We start from the raw sequence: 21,810 nt of genomic DNA, 5'->3' as shown, positions 1-21,810 counted from the left end.
ACAGAGAGCACATTGATCAGACGCCAGCCAAATTTGATTTTGGGCTTTTGGCATGTTACTTACAGAATTAATGTTCTTACAGCTTTAATTGTTATTCTTTGCAACACCTAATAAAACCTGGAGACATTTGTCATGCAAATTAGGTTAGGAGACAGGCTGGGAGAAAGTCTGTCATGTCATAAATATTAAAAACAAAAGAAAAAACACTGTTAAACTACAAAGTTAATGCAAAAGTATTTTTATGATTAAATATTATAGAGAAATGATGGTGTTATAACACCACCATCAAACACATAGACTACTGTTCATTACGGATTACAATATTCTACTTGCTAATTGTTGCATCTCTGTCACACAACCAGCCACCAGCCCTTCTCCACACACAGCATACTTCTGCTTTACTTGTTGGGCATTATTTCAACACAAAGCAGATCAGTCTGACAGCTATTATTCTATTATATTACCAATAACTGTGTCTACAGAGTGTTGGGGGTTAGCATATAAATACCAGATGATGTTACAGAAAGTCATAGAAGAGCACGCTCATTTTCAGTCTTATTGCTGCTACTTTGGCCATCATTCTCATTGGTTATGATAACGTTTCCCTCAGCATCTTTACAGCTGAGATTTGGGAGCAGACAGTCTCTGTTACACACAGCTCTGCATCTGTGGCAACACCACATCACAACAATGTTGTAGAGAAACAGATATAATCCATCTTAAAATACTCATACATAAGCGTACAACCACAAAAAGAAGCAAAACAGTTCAAAACCGAACCAGGAAGCAGAACAGATAATCTGGATAATTTACTCAATCTTCACCTTCATCCTCACTTCTACTGCTGTGACACTTCACTTATACAGCGTTAAAGCTCCTCTCAGCACTGTGTGGTCAGTGTGTAGAGGCGGTTGACATCTGCTACACCTGTCACAGTGCAACAAACTCACACCTTCATTTGTATTAACAATTTGTTCACTCATAGAGTTTGACTCTGTCTAACTTTCACCTGGGCTCCACTCATCCAGAACACCTGTGTGAGTGAGACTGTGCAGGGCCAATAAAGTGCACTTATCTTTAAACCCGTTTAATCACACATACGGTTGCCCCATGTACGTACGGTAAATGTGAGAAATGAAGCTGGTGAGTGAAATGCAAGAAGTCAAAAATGACCCATGTGAGTGTTTTCTATCTCATGGCCGTATCAGCAGAACAGCACTGTCTGATGGTACCTGCTACACTGGTTAGGCTTAGAGAGCAGTCGGCTCCATTCACCAACAGTCATAATTCAGATGCCACTTGATGTCTTTGTTAGTTAAATGCAAACATAGGCTGTTTTTGAGACATTAGAGGACAGTCTTATAAAATAATACTGTACCTGATGGAAATGATGGCCAAAACTGAAAATATTCAGATTGAGAAAAAAAAACAACTTTTAACTTCGGCTAAGATTGATAGTGTCTGAACAGAGCGGGTGGTTAAATTTAAAGTTTTCCAAAATACATTCTCATATTGGTTTGTGCTCCAGGAAAATATATACAGTACATACATTTAACTGGCAAGTGTGATTCGAATGAGCTGCTTTGTTTCCGGTACACAATAATGCCCAACATTATTTCACAGTACAGTGCTTCACAGTTTCAGACACCGATATGACTTCATACTTACCAACAACACACAGTTGGTACACAGCACACAGTTATACAGTAGGAGGACGCAGTTGCTTCTGACAGTGACTGACAGCCAGTTTTGGGTGACATCACACACAGACACACTGACAAGACAACAGCAAAAATGTTGTCACATGAACCCGAAGCCTGAAATGCAAATTCCTCGTAGTGCGTGAATGTGAGTACTGTCATTTCCCAGCATGAGCCTGCCACTATGCTGTCTTCATCGCATGCCACGTCTCCATGTCTGTTTGTGAGCTAGCCTAGCTATGCAAGTGGCTAGCCTAGCATTGCTAATGACCAGTAAAGTCGGGTTTTGATTAAGCTGCCGAGGCAGGAATGTGAGTTACCAGGCTTGGTTAAATGAATTGTCTTGCTCGGCAATTGGGTAGCTCGCCATTTACCACCTCTGGCCACAGTGACTAAATCAGTGGCCTCAACATAGACATACACTCCTCTAATTTCTCAGTAGTCTGAATTTTGGCACTTTCCCTGTGCCATACATGACAGCATTTGGTTTCAGTGTTCAGTAAATCCATTTTATTTTTGTGTGTTTGATGTAACACAGTAGTGAGCTATGCTTAAGAATCCAGTTCTTGGATACAAAGGCAAATATCACTGTGGCTCCTAAAGACACCACATTTACAAAAGCTCAAACATCAAGGAAATGCTCCCAAAATTGAAAACACAAATATCAAGAGGAATGCAGCACCTATATCTGGTGTGTGGATTGAGATCTCATATGTCTATCTTATAGCTATCAGGCTATAACATTGTCTTATCTCATTACTCATTATTTATTATCTGGAATCATGGATGAGGCAGCAAAAGATATAAATATAGGCCAATTAATACATAATTTTTAGGTGGGGCACACAAGTTCAGAACTGGCTAAATACTGATTATTGTCAAAATATTTAAATAATGAATATATTCTGCTAGCGGTGCTTAAAGAGCACGAGTGTTCATCATTTCACTCTTGGTGTTGACTAAAATAGATTTACATGCTTTAATGTTCTGAAAAGACATTATTTTCATTTCTATATACGTTTTATACTGTACTCTCTTCACCCTCTGTCTGAAACGCTCTGTTAGAACTCAGGGCTCTTTAAGGCCTCCCTCCCCCCTTTGAAGCCCAGTGTGCTCTGATTGGTCAGCTTGCCACAACTACCATGGCAAGATGTCTTGTGTAAACACGGTTGTGGCGGCTTCGGTTCTGCCTTATCATTTTGAGCAAGACACTGATCCTGAGCAGAAAACAAGCGTACCCACTGTCAGGCAGCCGGAAGGAGGGAGAAATATGAGGAGCGCCGTGAATCAAGACGCTGTACAGTCTGCAAAGACTTCGGATGACAATATTCATAAAATGGAATACTTTTACTACAAACCCTTTTGATTTTTTATGTGTGGACACGTCCGCACCAAAACAATATAAATAATGGAGGAACAGACAGAGAAAACTCTTCACTATAAGTAGTTATGTGCTGTGCCTTGCGTGGGGGCGTGGCTAGCTTGCAGGGGGTGTCCATCTTACAGGTGGGCTGCACCAAGAGACAAGAGAGTTCCTCCCTTTGGTGTAAACTTCGATCCTTGCGACTCTGTAGAACATTTACATGCACAAAAACCTATATAATGCACTAAATATGGGAAAACCCAGAAAAGCATAATAGGTCCCCTTTAAAGTCTAAGATCTGTGATCCTCTGTCGTTGAGTTGGTCTGAGCAGGAAACACAGGTGAACAAAATCCACTGAAAACACAACAGGATAGTTCTGTCTGGACAGGAACATGTCATACTATTTCATAATGGCCACTGAACTGTGGGCCCTCGAGGGAAGTACAGTTAGTTTTGGATTCAGAGAGCATTTCCTTAGTGTTTGTGCTTTTGCTTTTGCTTCTGTGTATGTCTTGTTCTTAGTGGGCCACCATAAAACTAATGCTGCAAAAACTGAGAATTCTGCACAGGTGGCCACAGTGTTGGAAAGTACATTTACCCAAGTAATAAAATTCCTCCCACTCTTTAATCTCTCATTGGCCCCCAACCTGATTGGAAGTGCACTGCGGAATTACTGAATATTTTATTTAGATGCTATAATTCAACCTGGCATATTTCCCATTAATACGGCCACTGTGACTCTATGGGTCATACTATGCACTCCTCAAATCCATTGTAGAGATACAGGGAAATAAGGACTTCAGTGATATGATATCAATATATCAGAGCCTCAAAGCTTTCTGAATGAAGATGATTTTTACATGAATCATTTTAAACACTTGTCTGTGAGTCTGGTCCTAAGTAAACACAGAAAGTAGACAGATGGAACAACCATTAAGGAAAACTCCATAGGGATCTATATTTTGGTCAGTTTGCCGGTTGACCACTCTTTCATATTCTATGTACACCATTGTGTTTACATGGTTTCACTGCAGTAAGGAAGCTATTTTCAGTGGATTGTCGCATGGACTATTATGACAATAATCAAGTTTGCCATCATGGCCGTTCCAGGTGGCGTGTGTTTACTTTCATTCAGACTCAGAAAAACATTTATGTGGTAAAATCCTGTTTATTTGGAAAGCTGTGGAAGATTTGCGCAGCTTGTTTTGTGCAAATCCTTGTTTCCCCAAATCTCTACAACAGAGATGCTGAGTGCAAAGATAGCAGGAGCCACAGAACCACAACGACCAGGTGCCTCATTTATAAAACAGTGTGTAGGATCCATACTAAAAGTGTACGTGAGCGTACACACTAAAAAGTTATCAGACATATAAAACTGTACACACTTTAGTGGGCCTCATAGGCCGCCTAAAACATAATATATAATATAAATAGTCAATATTAACATTGATACACACTGTCCATGTGTTGCATGGAGGCATGTTACAAACAAAGTTTGAGGGCTGGCGTCTGCAGCAGCTGTTAATGCAACAAACAGGACAATTTCCCAAATGAAATTAAGTGATCAGACATGGAGGCGGACGCCTTGAATGCGTTGTTGAACACCAACTGACCAGCAGAGGCACAGACACACTGAAGCTCACCTCTTGGTATTTGTGTATCTACACACTGTAGACACGTACATAGCTAAATACTTACACAGTATTTAACTCCAAAATACATCATATAGAGTAGCATTTCTCCATTTGTCAGAGTTGATTATGGATGTAGGTGGTGTCTTGTGAGTGAAGTGGTCTACGCCTCTTTCAGGCCCTATGTAACAGTTATAAATGAGGCTCCTGATCAATGGAAAATACAACAGGCTGAAATCTGCCAAATTTTCTTTTAAGTAAAACTTTGAAATACTAATAATTTCCAACTCTTAAAATAAGACTCTTGTCATGTTTCTGTTTCTAATAGATGCGGCAGTTACATTAATTGGTTGGTGACAGGTTCGACCAAAAGATATTTAATAAGCTAAAACTTTCTTGCTGAGAGTTTGTTGGAGTCGTTCTGCCCCCTAATGCTCAGCAGTTGCTGAGTGCTGCTGCTCTACATCTAAGCAATTCCTGTCAATGTGCGTCTACCGCCTGTTTGTTTCCATATTCCTTTCATGGCGAGGAAAAAGAATTCATCCTCATGTGCAGATGTGGAATTTGCATTTCAAGACATTGTGTTCATGACACAAAATTTTGTGAGTCCAGGCTGAAACTGAACGTGTGCAGATCTTATCGTTTGGGCAACTTGTATCCACGATGAACAAACACACCACAAGCTCCTGAAAGCCAACCAGCTGTATCCATCAACCCTCCACCACCCTGCCCATCCACCTATGGTTAGACACAGACTTGCCATGGGCTCACCTGGGTTTAAAAGCTGCACATTTGATGTTCGAAGAAGCAAATGCCAAATGTGAAATGTATGACGTTTTATGCGGTACTGTAAATGTCAAAGTCCTAAGCTGGTAGCAGAACCAGATGTGTGCACTGAGTCTGGATTTAGGAGTGTAAAGGCAGGCATTTTATTGCAGACGACTGTCCCCCTCTCCCCCCCACCATTACTCTACCACTTGGCAGGAGTAGCAGGGAGAAGGAAACAGCTTGGATGAAAGGAATGCGTCCCTGGCATTCCTCATGGCTGGGTTATGGGGTAACGGGGTCAAACAGCTGGTTATGTAACTGTAACCAGACTACACCCCCAGGGGAGCCCACAGCTAACTGCTTCTCTCATCTACCTACAGTAAAACACTCCAGGCAGTGCAGGAAACACACACACACACAGTGCATGCATCTTACATGAGAAACACTTGGGGACAGCTCTGGGTTTAGCCATCACACAGGTAGATACCCTCTTACACTGCCTAGTGGTGACTGGAGGACAAGACAAGGAAGTTGAAGGGAGGTCACATGTCCTTTGGACCACACCAGCATGTGTGTGCAAATGTGCACACACACTAACAACCTTTTATTCCAGTTATCCCCTCCTCTGACTCAGATGTGTGATAGATAATCGCTGATTATTAATTCATTTATAACCCAAATAGCCGTTATCACAGTTGGCCACACACTATCAAGAATTACTGAGAGCAAAGAGGGTGATAATGAGGAGATTCTGGTTCTGTGTGATGCTGTATCCGGTCCAACCAGAAGCTGTAAATCCAGAGTAATTGTCAAAGCCAAAAAAAAAAAAAAAAAAAATCCATAATGTATTTAGCATTCAATTATGTCTTATGCAGAAGAAGAGTACATTTGCTCAGACACTGTGCTTCAGTGCACCATGTCCTTTGATTGTAGTATAATTTATAATGCAGTGAACATGCAGGTTTATTCCAGAGGTTTTGGTTTTAAAGAGATGGGTTAGATATATGACAAACCTTACTCACAGACACAGTAATGCACTCACATTATACACATTTGATCAGACCAGGCCCCCGCTGAAGGATTCATGATCGTGTTAATTTACTGTTGGATATCTGAGCTGTTTACACATTAGACAGAACAGGTGGGATGGAGAGCAGTACATACGAACCATAAGTACAAAAACAAGAATGTCTGCTGATCCCGAGGAGACACTGATACAACTGCTGCTGCTGCTTTTGCTATCAGTATACATAAGGTGCTCCAGCGCACTAGACCACTATATTATACTACATGTGTAACCACTGACATAGACTGGAGTGCAGTGAGTCCGATAATGTCATATTCTATGCATTTTAAGCCTCTGCTGTGGGTGTAGGGTGTTGGTGTTCTGAACACCTGATGTTATTCTCAGATCAATACCCAACCAAGTGGGTAAATACATCAAACTGAAATTAAATTGCTTCTTATTGTTTACCTTTATATAAACTACAACCCACTTTTACAACCAATGCAACAGACTATAAACGAAATGACAGTCGCTGCAGTATAAACCTGACAGGCTGGTATAGATGAAGGATAACACAGCAGAATGTCTGTGTTTGACTTCAGACAGAAACATCCACCATGTGACACCTTTAAATTTCACCATTTCATTTTAGGCCGAAAGAATTCTATGAAACATCAAATATTAAAATCAGAAAGTGATTTTTGTCAGGGTGGAAACTACCGGGACATACGTCATTAGAATTAGTTCAAGTTCAGGTTCTTTTTGACAACCAATGTAGATCTGATCAAAAACATAATAAACCAAACAAAGTGCATCACCTCAGCAGTGAATGGCAATGATCAGATACCGGATTTTTCTATAGAAAGCCAATATCAGCTACATACATCAGCACAGAGCATATTGGTTGGATATGAAAACAGACGCACACTCACCCATTCCTTTGGTGTGGTTGAAGTCTCCTCTCACTATCTTACAGGAGCGGCCGTCTCCGTTACAAACACCACAGCGATCCTCTTTAGCCGAAGAGCCGATGACGCCATCGCAGCCAATTTTCTGAACACAACAAAAGATTTGAGAGCGACAGTAAAACAGAAGGTTGACCAGTTGCCTTTGTATTACAAACTGACATGTGTGTGTGTGTGAGAGAGTTTGTATCACTGCAGGAATATATGACAGGACTCCCTCTAAACCTTTAGGTTAAGCAAAAATCTGCCTTTATTCATCTGATTTGGCCAAATGATACGCATCAGATTTTTGATCGTCACACAAAGAGCAAACCTTCATTAGAGCGACTGAAACACTTCTGGATGGTAAATTTCAGTCAACATTTACCAACATGTGCACTGAAACAACACTGATCATTTGTGTCACACACGTTAAGGTAGTTTGTTAAGGTTAAGGAAGGATGGTACCTTGGCTTACGTATTAAATGAGTCATGACATCCCCTCATGTTCTTTAATAAAGCACTGAATTTTTAAAATAATATTTAATCACAACCACCATTAATCCTGAATCTGATCCAAGAACTTTGAGCTGCTTAAACCAAACCTTCTCCATCATGCTTAAATATAGTATAGTCAATATAATATAAAGGCAGATGTCCATGTGTTGTGTGATTATAAAGCAGCTTTAGGTTCTATATTAATACTGTGAAAGTATCAAAGCCTCAGTCCACAGAGAAATGCACACAGCCTGTATTCAGAAACTGAGCCTTAAAACCAGCCGTCAGGACTTCTGGAACTTTGTGATGTCACAACAAATCAGTCGCTGCCCTCAGCCATGCCAAAGTATCTGGTGGCATTACATTTCCAAGAAAATATAATTGCTACAACAAACAAATGGTATATGAAGATCATGGGAGCTTGGAGACAATTACAATCATGAAAATGCATGTGCACATAAACGCACTCACCAGACACTTTATTAGGAACATAATACTAATGCTGGGTACAGCCTCAGTTCTTCATGTCATTGATTCCACCAGATGTTGGAAACTTTCCTCTGAGACTCTGCTCCATGTTGACATGATGATTGAGTCACATCATTTCTGTAGATCGGTCAGCTGCACATTCATGCTGCCGACCTCTTGATCTAGCACTTCCCAATGGTGTTCTACTGGATTCAGGGGACTGGGAAAGTCACTGAAGTTCACTGAACTCACTGTCATGTTCATGGATTCAGACTCGGACACTACCATCTGCTGCCTCAGCACAAATCCAGATCCGTCAGACCAGGTCTTCAGCTGTCCAGTGTTGGTGAGTCTGTGTCCACTGCAGCCTCGGGTTTCTGTTCTTGGTGACAGGAAGTGGAACCTGACGTTGTCTTCTGATGTTGTAGGTTGTACGTGTTGTTCACTCTGAAGCTTCTCTGCTCAGCACAGTTGTAGAGAGTGGTTATCTGATTGACCGTAGTCTTTCTATCAGCTCCAACCAGTCTGTCCATTCTCCTCTGACCTCTGACCTGTGACCTCTCTCGTCAACACAGAGCTGCTGCTCACTGGATGGTTTTTTGTTGTTTTTCCATTCTGAGTAAAAACTCTACAGACTGTTGTGTATGAAAATCCAGGAGATCAGCAGTTTGACAGACACTCAGACCAGCGTCTGACACCAACAATCATGTTACAGTCAAAGTCACAGTTACATTTTTCTCCATTCTGATGTTTGATGTGAACATGAACATTAAGCTCCTAGGATTTTTTGCATTATGCATTGCACTCCTAACACATGATTGGCTGATTGGATAATTACGTGATTAAAGTGCTCATTGAGTGAACATTCAGACGAAACATGCAAAGCACATATGCATGAACACATTAACATGCAGTGAGGAAATTGGTCACAAAAAAGGATCCACATAAGAAAGTGGATGAATGACAATACAACTACATCAATTATGATAAAATATATCAAAGCTCATAAAAAGACCATCTGAAAAAGCTCTTTAAGGAAATCAAATATTTTCAAAGGAGATTTACAAGCAAATGCAGCGGCAGCTAACCTGAGATCTTACAGCAAGTCAATGCAAAGCTTCGGGGGTCTGACTGCAAATGGGTTAAGGTTTCACTAATGTGCGAAATGTAAGATCATGCATGGTTTTATAAATGAACTTACAACTCTAAAAGCAGAGATGGCACCTGCAGCAGGAATGAATGTTTCATCCAGTTTCTTAGATGCATTTTGTAAATAATATAATGATACATTCCCTTAAACCCCCTTACCCTAACTGTAACCATCATAACTAAATGCCTAACTCCAATCCCAACCATAACCTACACACAGTGCAAGAGAAAGTAATGCATGCTGCAGTTTGCTGAATCATAGGGCCATGTGTTCCTCTCCAGCTCCCTTAGACTTCCAGCCAGACAATATATTTTCACAGCTACACTGAATATATTCCTCTCCTCTTTTCCCCCTTTTCTTCTCTCTCTCCTTCTCAGTGTTTTCATAGTAGTTTCACATGCTAGGCTTAAAAAAAAAAAACATCATGCCACCTCCACCCTCGGTAACTTCAGTACGTGCCTCGTCTTTGTCTGCAGATCTCATTCTCCATCCCCCAACTCCCCCTCTGCTTCCCCCTCTCAGGTGAAATTCAGAGCCAGTGCGCAGGTTGAATGCTTTAGCAGAGCCCAACAGATACATGACGAGGATGTTTGAAATTGACAAAGCAGGAGGGGGAGCGGACCAGAGGAAAAACGCGAGAGACAAGAAACCCGGGTTCGATTCCTGCCGGTTCGGTCGGGTTCTGGTGCTGAGCTTCGCAGGTGCATGGCGGGTTTGCAAAACTGGACACGTGAACAACTCAGAACAGAAGATGAAAAACGTTGTGTTTAATAACATTTCTTTTCTCTGCATATAGGCAAACAGGTTGTTAATGTCTGGATGATGTTGATCACTGTTTGGTTTTGTATTTGTTCGGAGGTACAGCCCACCGCATGATGTGGAAACATTTCACACACTGACTAGAGGCCTATGTGATTTGTAGTAAAAATCACCTGTCGGAAGATTAAAAAGGAACGAATGAAGGTATCCAGACTGTGCCAGCTATGCATAATGTGCTATTATGGTTTGGGAGAGATGTGAGTGTGTGTGTCTGTCATCAAGTGGGTCTGAGCAGGAGGAAACCCAATTTCAAACTGCACTGAAACAGAGCTCCTGCTTGTGCAATCTGCATGTGTGACTGTGGTTAAATTAAATACATATACACACACACACATGCAGAGCAAGAGCTAACATATGTAAAAGCACACACATGCATTGTGTGCTTCAGCTGTACTCATTCTAAGTGATCTTGCAGTTAAGGATACATGAGTCATTACTGAAATGTGAGAAGTAAGTATTTTGTGAGCACATGTGCGTCATGATAATTGCATCCATATTTGACTTTCTGGACCAGCCCCTCTCTCTGTCTCTCTCTGTCTCTCTCTCTCTCCCTCTCTCTCTCTCTCTCTCACTCTCTCCCTTGGCCAGGAGGAGGGGGGGAATTCCTCCCAAATGTACCAGCATCCAATATTTGCTAATAAACACAAAAGACTGACTGTAGTCGAGACACCAGATCCAAATAAACCCCCCAACCCTGCCCTGGGGAGCAGGCCATGGATTCACTCCACCACTGCTAACTGCTAATGAATGAGGTACTCTGCTGATCCCAGTGGAGACCTCCTTCACAGCTCTGCACTGGGACATGTGTTTATTTGTCTATTTATTTTATGACTGCTGGATTTTTTTCAGCGATGACAACGTTTCCAAAAGACTCAAAAGACTTAACTTATGGACCAGTCTCTACAACAACCGGCTCATCCTACAGCCATGACACTGGATTCTGGCTACATTATATTAGCTGCAAGCTACTTTAACTCTGATGCAAGAGTTAAGACTTATGATTCCACCTTGTATACCCCCACAATCCTCTTCTGCTTTGGAAAGAAACATACAGGTTCCATCTGTGTCTCTGGAAGGATGCGAATACCGTTACACAGCACACAAAAAAATCACACTTCTTCAATCTACATTGTTCTCGTCTGTGATATCACTGTCAATTCATAAGGTTTGGTAAGGTTTAGGCACAAAAACATCTTGTTTAGGATGGAGGAAAAATTATTGGTGCAGGACACAGAAGGCAGACAGTGGCCTCCTGTGATAAAGTCACAGACCCATCCATCCGCACTGACTTCACCCGTATGAGTTTTTGTGCCTCTATGATGTCACAAACTTTGCCCTTTGCACCTAACAAACTAAAGTCATAATTCACATAGCTGCTAGAGGTTCTTGTCATTTTTATGCATGAGTGCCTCTTGATCAGTACAGGAGACTCAGGAGAGAGCAATTCAGAGATACTTCCTGTCCTGCTGCTGCTGAAAAGGAGGCTGGGGAAGCAGGTGAGAGCCTTGTTAGAAGCACATGGATTGTTCCTGATATTACATGATGAATAAACTGTTCATCAGAGTGATGTGAAGTGGGAGGAAAAACTGTTTTTGTATTTTTGTCATCACACAACAGGTTGTTTCCAGGGAGTGGGAGGTCTTCAGTGATGTTTCCTGCTCGCTTCCTGATTCTGGAGGTGTTCAGGTCCTGGATGGTGGGCAGGTCGGCACCAGTGATCTTTTCTGCAGTCCTGACTGACTGACCTGTCTGTTGCAGTCTGTACCTGGCTTGTTTAGTGGCCGAGAGAAACCAGACAGTAATGGATGTGCACAGAACAGACTGGATGTTTGAAGTGAAGAACTGGATCAGAACTAAGACAGGTTGAACTTCCGGAGCTGGTGCACAAAGAACTTCCTCTGCTGGCTCTTTTTGAGTAGAAGTTGGATACCCATGTCAGGCCCTGGAAGATTTCGGCTTCCATAGCTAGCACAGTGCTGTTCGCAGGGTTCCTCCTGAAGTCCACTGTCATCTCCACAGGTTGGACAGTGTTCAGCTCCAGGTTGTTGTGAGGGCCAGCTGTTCCACCTCCAGCATCTCGGATGAGTCTGATGACTGATGTGTCGTCTGCAAATTTCAGTTTACCAGCCGGGTCTCCTGAGGTGCACTCAGAGTAGAGTGACAAGAGCACTGGGAAGAACATATATCCCTTGGGGGGTGCCAGTGATCACTGTGTGGGTGCCGGATGTGATTTTCTGCTGTTTCCTGTCTGTCATCGTTGGTGATCCACTGACAGGTGGAGGCCGGCACAGTGCGCTGGGTGAGTTTGGACCAGAGGGCTTCTGGGCTGATGGTGTTGAAGGTAAAGTTGAAGTCCACAAACTGCTTTCTTGCATATTTCCCTGGGGAGTCAGTGTTGCAGGATGTAGTGCAGTCCCGTGTTGACTGCATCATCCACTAACCCGTTTGCCCGGTGGCCGGACTGCAGGGGCTCAGGGAGGGGGTCCAGGTGTGGGCCTGTGTCCTTCAGGAGGGTCAGCAACAGGCTTTATGACCACAGACGTCACAGCGACAGGCCTGCAGTCATTGAGTCCTGTGATAGTGTTTCTAGGATGATTGTGGAGCGTTTGAAACAGGAGCGGACTTCACACAGCTCTGGTGATCTGTTGCAGATCTGAGTGAAGATGGGGGCCAGCTGGTCAGCACACACTTTCAGACAGGAGGGTGACACGTTGTCTGGGCCTGATGCCTTCCTGATCCTCTGTCTCCGAAAACAGCTGGATGTGTGGTGTCTGGGACTGAGTGGGTTGACGGGTGTTAATGTGGGTTTATCAAACCTACAGTAAAACACGTTCAGGTCGTCAGCCACATGATGCTTCTCCGTAGTGTTGGACGCTTTCCTGTGGCTGGTGACGTCCTGCAGGCCTCTCCACAATGATGAAGTGTCGTTAGCTAAGAAACTGTTTTCAGCTTTTCAGTGTAGCTCGTTTTTGCAGCTTCTGCAGTCTCCTTGGTCAGTGGTTCCAGATCCTGTCCGCACCATCTGTACACCAACTTTTGTTCATGTAAAAAGCAGATTCCGCCTCCCCTTGTTTTCTCCGATTACTCCGCTACATGGTCGGCTCAGTGGAGATGAAAACCAGGCAGCTGTATCGAGGTGTCCGAGACGGACTCACTGAGCTTTCAGTAAAGCACAGAGCAGCCGAGCGTGAACAGTCAGAGTTCGTTTTGCCGATGAGCAGCAGTTCATCCACTTTGTTGGCTAGAGAAATAGGGATCCCCCAGGTGAATGGATGGGAACTGTGATCATCCCCACTCTGACCAAGATCTCCACAAAACTAGGTGAAAAATTGTGTCAGAAGACTGTCGGATGTTAAGCAGTTCTTCTCTAGTGAATGTTGGAGTTGCAAAAGGTGGAACGAGACAAAAACAGTGAAAGCACGACAGGGTTAAAAACCGAGGCAACCAACCTGGATTGGAAATGAAATGATGTATTAAGACTTGTGCTAAATTCGGTTGTTGGAGGTAAACAGCAGCACCTCCGCAGCACTGTCTGTTCCAGTGACTCACCTCAAAGCTTAGAACTTTGATTCTTAATGAAATCCTGCAGACTCACACACAGAGCAGAGGAGCATGAGGTGCTGAAAAGCTTACACTGCATGAGAGATACCTACGGTCGACCGAGTGACTGAGTGAAGAATAAGACTAAATCGTTATGTTAGCGATGTCACGGAAAGCATGGATGAGAAGCGCAGGCAGGCCACCAGGCCAAAGGAAGTCTATTCATATTCGGTGGGCACCATTCCATGAAATGATTTTGAAGGTGTATGCATGTGTGTATGTGACTGTGTGTATGTACCTGACACCTCCCGTTAACACACAGGTCCGCCTCATATGGTCCACAAGGCGTCCCGTCCATCACTCTGTCAGCCATCAGGGCTGGGACATCTCGACCCACCGGGCTGCAGAACAACACACACGGCTTCTCTGCTCACACACACACACACACACACACACACACACACACACACACGATCATGTCATATCATTAACATATTGGTAAAGCATAAAAATAAGGATGTGTTTACATCTAACGTTGAGCAGAATTAATAAAAGAAATAATGACAGCAAACAGAAGAAAGTAATTCAGTGCAACCAACTAATCCTTTCTCCTTAACTTAATGTAAATATATAAGTTTTGTCAAGTTCTTTCAACTTGGAATATCTAGTTTTAATTTTAGAACTTAGAAACATGAGCTGGTCTTTTGACTTGAAGCGATGAGTTGAATGAAAGTTGACTCGACGTTGAGGAGCGCAGTGGGAGCAGAGAAGTTGAGTGGACAAGGCTCGTGTGAGTAGAAAAGAAAAGGCAAAGACTGCAGGGAGGTGTAGAACAAACTCACTGAGGGTGTCGACTCACACTTAAGAGGAGAACAGCAATAACCACTTTATTCCTTAAAACGGTCATAATCCCACAATCCTTTTTAAAACCGTAAATTGTGTGATTGGCCCCCTGCTCGGCCGGCCAGTCGATTCTTCCTCAGAGAGATGTGAGGAATGCATGATTTATTTCATTAACAAACATTGTTGAGATTAGACATCACTTTAACACTGATTGCACAGAGCTTCACTTTGCAAATCATTTTTTTTAAATCATCCACCCGCCCTATTTTTTACAAATCTAATGAAAATAAAAGGAAAAATTGAAATATCACATTGACAGAAGTATTCAGACACTCCCATTTCTCTTGATCATCTCTGAGATGTTTTCTACACTCTGATTGGAGTCCACCTGTGGTAAATTTAATAGATTGGACATGATTTGGTAAGACACACACCTGACAGAGCAAAAACCGAGCCATGCAGAGCTCAGAGAGACAGGACCATGTCCAGGCACAAGTCTGGAGAAGTCTACAGAAAGATCTGCTGCTCTGAAGGTTCCAAAGAGCACAGTGGCCTCCGTGTTTCTTAAATGGAAGAATTTCGGAACAACCAGGATTCTTCCTAGAGCCAAATTGAGCAATCATGGGAGAAGGCCTTGGTAAGAGAGGTGACCAAGAACCTGATGGTCACTCTGGATGAGCTCCAGAGATCCCGCGTGCAGATGGAGAAACTTCCAGAGGGACGACCATCACTGCAGCTCGGCACTGATCTGAGCTTATTATCCACTCTCCTGGACGAATGAAAGAGGATGAAGGCATGACATTCATCTACCTCAACAGAAACATATTCACATACTGTTAGAATAAAAGTAAACAGCTGTAATGACGTGAACAGCACTTATTAAATAGCAGAACACTGGCAGCAGTGCTTCTGGAGGAGAATATAGGAGTGGGTGTTTGGATACATATCAATCCACTTTGGGAAGACATTAGAAGTCAAAGTGAGATAAAGATCACAGGAATTGCATGAGATCCTGACTTCAGTTTTTCTGGCCAGTGATATGACACCTGTGGTGAATTATAGTCTCCAGCCCATGTATTACCTATCCAAATTCCATAGCTGCATCCCAGTTCAGAATCTGGGCCAACAAAAAGTTTATCTGCAGTAAGCTGCCCAGCATCAACCAGCTGAATGTAATGGTATTAATATTGTATTAATAATAAATGCGTGGTGTATCCATAACCCCACAGCATGGTCCCCTGCCTGGCCGTCATGGACACTGGCGTTAAACTAGTCTGCACTGGGCCTGGATGCTGCAACATCACGGATGGTCACCCTGACACTGCGAGATGGATCCAGTGTTTTTCACCAGAACCGGGGCCCAAGGCTCTGGTGTATAGCTCCACATAAAATCCAGCTGGACTGTTTTAATCCAGATTTGTTCGTCTGTTCTGCTCATTTCAGCGCTGAAACGCTAATATTACGCGTGGGTTTAACAAGCTACAGTAGTAGGCTGCAACCCGTGACCTGTGGTTGGCGTGGTCTTGCGTGACCCAGAAAACAGTCAGTGTGAGCGACCTGTTGTGGGATATGGGACCTTTAAGTTGTTTCTGTTGTCTCTATAGATACAGTATGTACAGAAATAATTACATACAATCTAATTCTAGAGGTTCTATATATGAAGCTGCATGTAAACTGATTTGATGTTTACAATGCTTATCTATGACATGCAACGTGTATCTTTATCTATAACATGCTACATATTCTCATTGCATCATACAATATTTTTCATACGCACTTTTTACTCTTTATGAAATGTGTTCTATATTTGGTCTGTGTTCACATGGGTCATATCTTTCATTTCATTGTTTGCTTTAGTCCAGGTATTTCATGTCTCAAGCTTACAGGCTACAGTGTGGATGTTTCTGGTTATCCCATTTATTAATATTTACAGTATATACCTATTTATATTATTGTATAGTTTCCATGCACAGTAGTATTTTCTCTAACCTAGGTTGTATATACTGTGGTCGAAAGTATTCCCCCCTTTTTCACGCTTCTAACTGACACCCTGGTGTTTAGTGGTGTAATATGACAAAGCACAAGAAGCACACAGATATGTTTGATTCATTTAGTATTGACATATGGTCTGTGTGTTTAAATCTGTCGACATGAATAAAAGTGTAAACAATCAAAGGATAAAATGTGTGTATAAGATCCTGAACATGCTGCAACTTGTTGGTGTAAATTCTCTGGCTCTTCGTGGCTTTTAAGTAACACATTAGTATCGCTGCAACACTGAGAACCTTAAAGGTTCCATATTGTAGAGAGTGAGGTCCATGTATTTTTGGATTATAAAGCAGGTCTAGGTTTTATATTAATACTGTGAACGTATCAAAGCCCTCAAAGCCTGTATTCAGAGACTGAGCCGTAAAAACCAGCCGCCAGGACTTTTGTGATCTCATCTAAACAGTCCCCGCCCTCAGCATGGCCCACCTGGACCCACCATCCACTGTTTTTTTTTTGTTGTTGTTTTTTTTGTTGTTGTTTATTAAAAACACAACACCAAGTGGTCATTCTGTCGCTGACCTAGCAAGTATCACGGCAGGAAAATGTGGAGGAAACTCTGCATAATACAGTCTTTCCAAGGGTAGTAATATGTGGTTGGCCTGGCCGTGTGCCGCTCAGAAAACAGTCAGCCAATCAGAGGACAGGTTCAGACACAGACACACAACACCCTGTTGTTACTGGAGCTCCAGAGAAAAGCCTGAGAGGAGATGTAAAACTATATTGAGATGGTTTTAGGTTGTCAAAACAAACATATCTGTTTCCAGATATCAAAACTTCTAACAAAATACTTGAAAAGAGTGAAATATGGAACCGTTGATGCAAATATTCCATTCTGTGCAATAAAGAACATTCGTGCTACAGCTGAAAATTTGAAGAAGTTCTGTCAAGGCGTGACTGAGATATTGTGTCCACGAGAATGGGACCTATGTATGTGCGTACGTATGGACGGACACCCTGAAGACAAAATGCCTCCGGCTCCGGCAGTCGCTGACGCAGAGAGAGATACAAACTAAACCAAAAGTGACTTTAACCTTCTGATTTTGCCTCCTACATTTTGGGACTGACTCTCGGTACCACTGTCATGCACCACGTTGCCTATGATGAGGAATTAGCTGATGGGTGAGGGGGTTATCGCTGCAGCAGGAAGCTGTATGTCTGTGTTCATGTGCGTCTCACCGTCATTGATAATAGCAGTCAGCATGCTGCCCTTCTTCTTGCTGGCGTGTCGGTCGTAGGACAGACACTGCAGGTCTCTGAAGCTGGGGGCCCCTTTGGGACAGGGGGGACCTTCACAGGCTTTGTGCTCCACACTGGCCTTCTGACAGTGTCGCCCGCCAGGACCAGGCCTGTGTATACACATACACACACACACACACACACACACACACACACACATTACACACAGTATGAACAGTCACAGTTTAGGACACTAGTAAACAGAGGCTAACACTTGTTTTTAAGCATCCAACAAGATACATTGAACACATTTTTCAGCCAGTATGATGCAGACAGGTCAGCGTCACTGAAAATGAAGCATGCATGAAAATAGTGAATTATTTTCATGCATGCTTGTATGGAAGCTGACCTGAATGTCAATTAGAATCAGTTTAGTTGGAGGGCAGTGTAGCAGTCAGTTCTATAAGAGGAATTGCGTGCTGTGGTGTTACTGCCAGTATCACATTATAGTACCTCACAGACTCACAGAGATCCAATACTCACTCTGTATGGGCACAGTTTAATTTCAAGGTAATCACTCATGATTGGAAATTATGACAGTGTGTGGGTACAGACATAGGAAAGTCTGTCAGACTCTTTTTTTAAGTCTCATGAGTCATTAGGGTATCAATCAGCAGGGTGATTAAAAACAGCTGAATGCTCCATGGAGATCTGCATCCAGTGTCTGTTTCACAAAATAACATCCATTCTACACCTACAGCAGAGATTAGAGAATTTGTTTTTGCCACTGCAGACACACTGACGGTGGATTCATCAAATGTAGCATCTATTCAAAATTCACTTTAAATCCAAATTTGGCACACACAGTTTGGACCTGTTTTCTCCTGTGTGGAACCGCACAACATCCCATTGGGGCCCTACTGGGGAAAATGAACCAATTACCTTGGCAAAACACAACCCTGTTTTTCTAGTTATTATATGTGTGCTATCATACATATTAAAAACGTGTTGACATTATAATACTCTTTATTTTTTAACCTAAATTCTCTTTCTCTCTCTCTTTCTCTCTCTCACACACTCTCTCACACACACACACACACACACACACACACACACACAGACAGAGAGGTGACATACGGAGGGTTGTCACATTTCCTCTGTCTGAACTGGACTCCAGTACCGCAGGTCCTGCTGCACATGCTCCACTGGCTCCATGGACTCCAGTCGCCGTCCACATGCTGAGGGATGGGAGTCTTACTGACACACTCGCCTGCCCTGCACCACTGACACACACACACACACACACAGGCACACACTGAGATTAAAATCATTTCAGACACACGAAACACTCGTCACAGTCTTCTGTCAGAAGCACAGTGTGTGTGTGAGTGAGTTAGTTCTACCTTGTCTGCTCCACACTCTGTTCCATCCAGAGGAGGATCCAGTTTGGTCTTGCAGGATGCATCTCCTTCTACTAAACACCACAGGCCAGCACACATGAGGTGCTGAGACATACACACACACACACGCACGCACAGGGAGAGAGAGAGAGAGAGAGAGAGAGAGAGAGAGAGAGAAATATGGGATACCATAAATTCTCACATGCATTCCAGCATTCCCAAAGTAAATTCAGCATCAGATTGATTTACTGTCAGATTCCATCAGTATAACAACAGACTCATGTCATGCTCACTACTCTGCAAAAAAAAAAAAAAATTAGGAAAGTGAAAGATTATGAAAGAGGGCTTTTAATGTGAAACATCTGTGTACCTGTTGCGTTTGCAGTAACAGAAAACAGCATGATGATATGATAGAAATAAAGGAAAAATGAAAATAAAGATCTGTCTCCATTATGAGCCTTTCTAGAATAAAAGTCTGGTTTTCTCTTAGGTGAAGAAAAATGAAGGCTCTGGGCACGATTAGAGAATTTACAGTATGTCAGATTTTGAATGAGTTAAACCCTGAGGCACCACATTAAATATACAGCCCTGAGGCAGCAACCAAAATGGTCAGAAGCAGTTCTGTTTACTCTGAATGACAGTTTCCCAATCAAATGACAGGCTTGAAGCTCAGAGTGCTCGTGTTTCTGGTGCTGACATCTTACATGTGGGTATTAAGTCATTACCAGGTGCATTCACACTGCAGCAACCCGCTTAATGTTATGCTTCAGTCACAGAGTTCCGACTTCTGGAATCTAAAGCATTTTACAACTAAAAACTGTGAAAGACAAAAAATACAAAAATGAACACTTGTTCACTTTGCCTCAAGCCTCCATGCCTCTACTAGCTACTGTATGTATACTGTACCACTACAATGACCTGCATGTGAGCAGTTTTAGTCTGGTGTCCATAGACAGTTGAAGTCTGATTCCATTGTTCGTTCAGTCTCTCGTTCAAGGCTTCTCTGTGTCAGGGATGCAGTCTTCCCAAAAACTGCCACATATAACGTCTAATAACATAACACATAACTCCACATAACTGATGTCACCACAGTGTTCCTCTCAAGACTCCCCGATATTCAAAGACGATATTTAGATGTTCTGACAGTCCAGGGAGTGTCATGATGGGATGCTTCTGGTGGTCCCTGTTGATTTAACAGAGTCTGTCCTGGTGTGAAGTCAGAGCCACCACACACATAGGCATGGGATGATATAAAAGTGTCATGTCACGATTATAATGGCAAAAATAATTGTAATTCACGATATCACTACGATAATCATGAAAATATGATTTAAACTAAAACATATTGAAATCATCTGAATATTTGCAGTGAAAATCCAACAGTGTAATGTTAGAGTGGAGATAGTCATTTCTACATGCATACAGCCTATTAAACCATCACACTTACATTTATTGTTATGGTTGATAAATACATGTAGAGCTATGTTCAATGTACATGCAAGGAGATGCTCTGTCAAATAAAATAAATTATGATTGATTTGAACTATTCCTTATGGTCTGTGGTCAAATTAATGTTCCAGAAAAACAATAGTAAACTGCAGTGAATTCATCAGAGAACGCAGCTCTGCTCCCGTCTGAGACAGCAGAAAAATCTAATCAGATGTAAAAGATGAAACACATTAGGTATTTAGCTACATAGCTAATGCTACCTAGAGAACATTAGCTTGATTCACTTTTGACCAAAACATTAATTAACATTCACAACACACAGCATCATAATGTAACAAAGATTCAGATAAATGTCAACGTTACATACTCAAAAGTTAGTTAAGTCACGGTAACTTGCAGTAACATTAGTTAATTTTAACCGCGAACAAAGCTAAATGGTTGTCATGGAGATTGGAGGTGTTTGTTCCTGTCGTTCATTGTTTTGGAATCCACAGTATTTCCACACACCTGATTTAACTTTCTTTTGTGGGGGAGATACAATGGTGTAGTGAGGAAATGTGGGGGAGGCTCTCCGTCTCCCCATGGACACTCTTGGGGAAGAGACCCTGTGTAGCTGAGAAGTGATTACCGATGACTCGCCTGTGCTAAAGGGTGTGGGGGATCACGCTGAAAGAAAGAAGTGGGCAACAGTTGGATGACGTGTGAGACGGACTGAACTGCTTTTGACTGTGGCTGAGGCCGGGGCACCGCAGTGAAGACAGTTGAGCAGGGAACCGTTCCTGTGTTAGGAGGGGAGGGTAGACGCCTCCTTTACAAAGAGAGGGACCGGGGACTAGTGGTGCCCCTGCGACCCGCGGGTTGTTTATCTCCCTAACTCCACCTCACACACAACGCTGTCTCCAGCCATCTTGGTTGCCGTGGGCGCCTCCCAGGTCTACGAGGGACTCCACGGTCACTCATGTCGTCAGACTGGGGTGAGATAAAATAAAACCTACAACATTTTCA

General features: G+C 42.6%; 1 protein-coding gene across 3 annotated transcripts in view; it reads right to left on the bottom strand.

The window, feature by feature from the left end:
- The window catches only part of adamts17 (ADAM metallopeptidase with thrombospondin type 1 motif, 17), a 135,511-nt gene that overhangs the window by 26,528 nt on the left and 87,173 nt on the right, over positions 1-21,810 (bottom strand). For 2 of the 3 annotated variants that reach the window (XM_023393247.2, XM_087170155.1), the window contains exons 11-16: positions 19,360-19,461; positions 19,094-19,239; positions 17,957-18,126; positions 14,187-14,314; positions 7,402-7,522; positions 5,899-5,973 (exon numbers count right to left, since the gene is read on the bottom strand). In XM_023393247.2, coding sequence (XP_023249015.1) covers positions 5,899-5,973; positions 7,402-7,522; positions 14,187-14,314; positions 17,957-18,126; positions 19,094-19,239; positions 19,360-19,461 — 742 coding nt within the window. The remainder of the gene's footprint in view (positions 1-5,898; positions 5,974-7,401; positions 7,523-14,186; positions 14,315-17,956; positions 18,127-19,093; positions 19,240-19,359; positions 19,462-21,810) is intronic. The other variant, XM_087170156.1, reaches the window with a different exon arrangement.

The sequence above is a fragment of the Seriola lalandi genome, unplaced genomic scaffold, assembly GCF_002814215.2.
Source record: "Seriola lalandi dorsalis isolate HSWRI2012SDOR001 ecotype SW California unplaced genomic scaffold, Sedor1 jcf7180002054931, whole genome shotgun sequence".
Lineage (NCBI taxonomy): Eukaryota > Metazoa > Chordata > Actinopteri > Carangiformes > Carangidae > Seriola > Seriola lalandi.
This window is presented reverse-complemented; position numbering and strand designations above follow the sequence as displayed.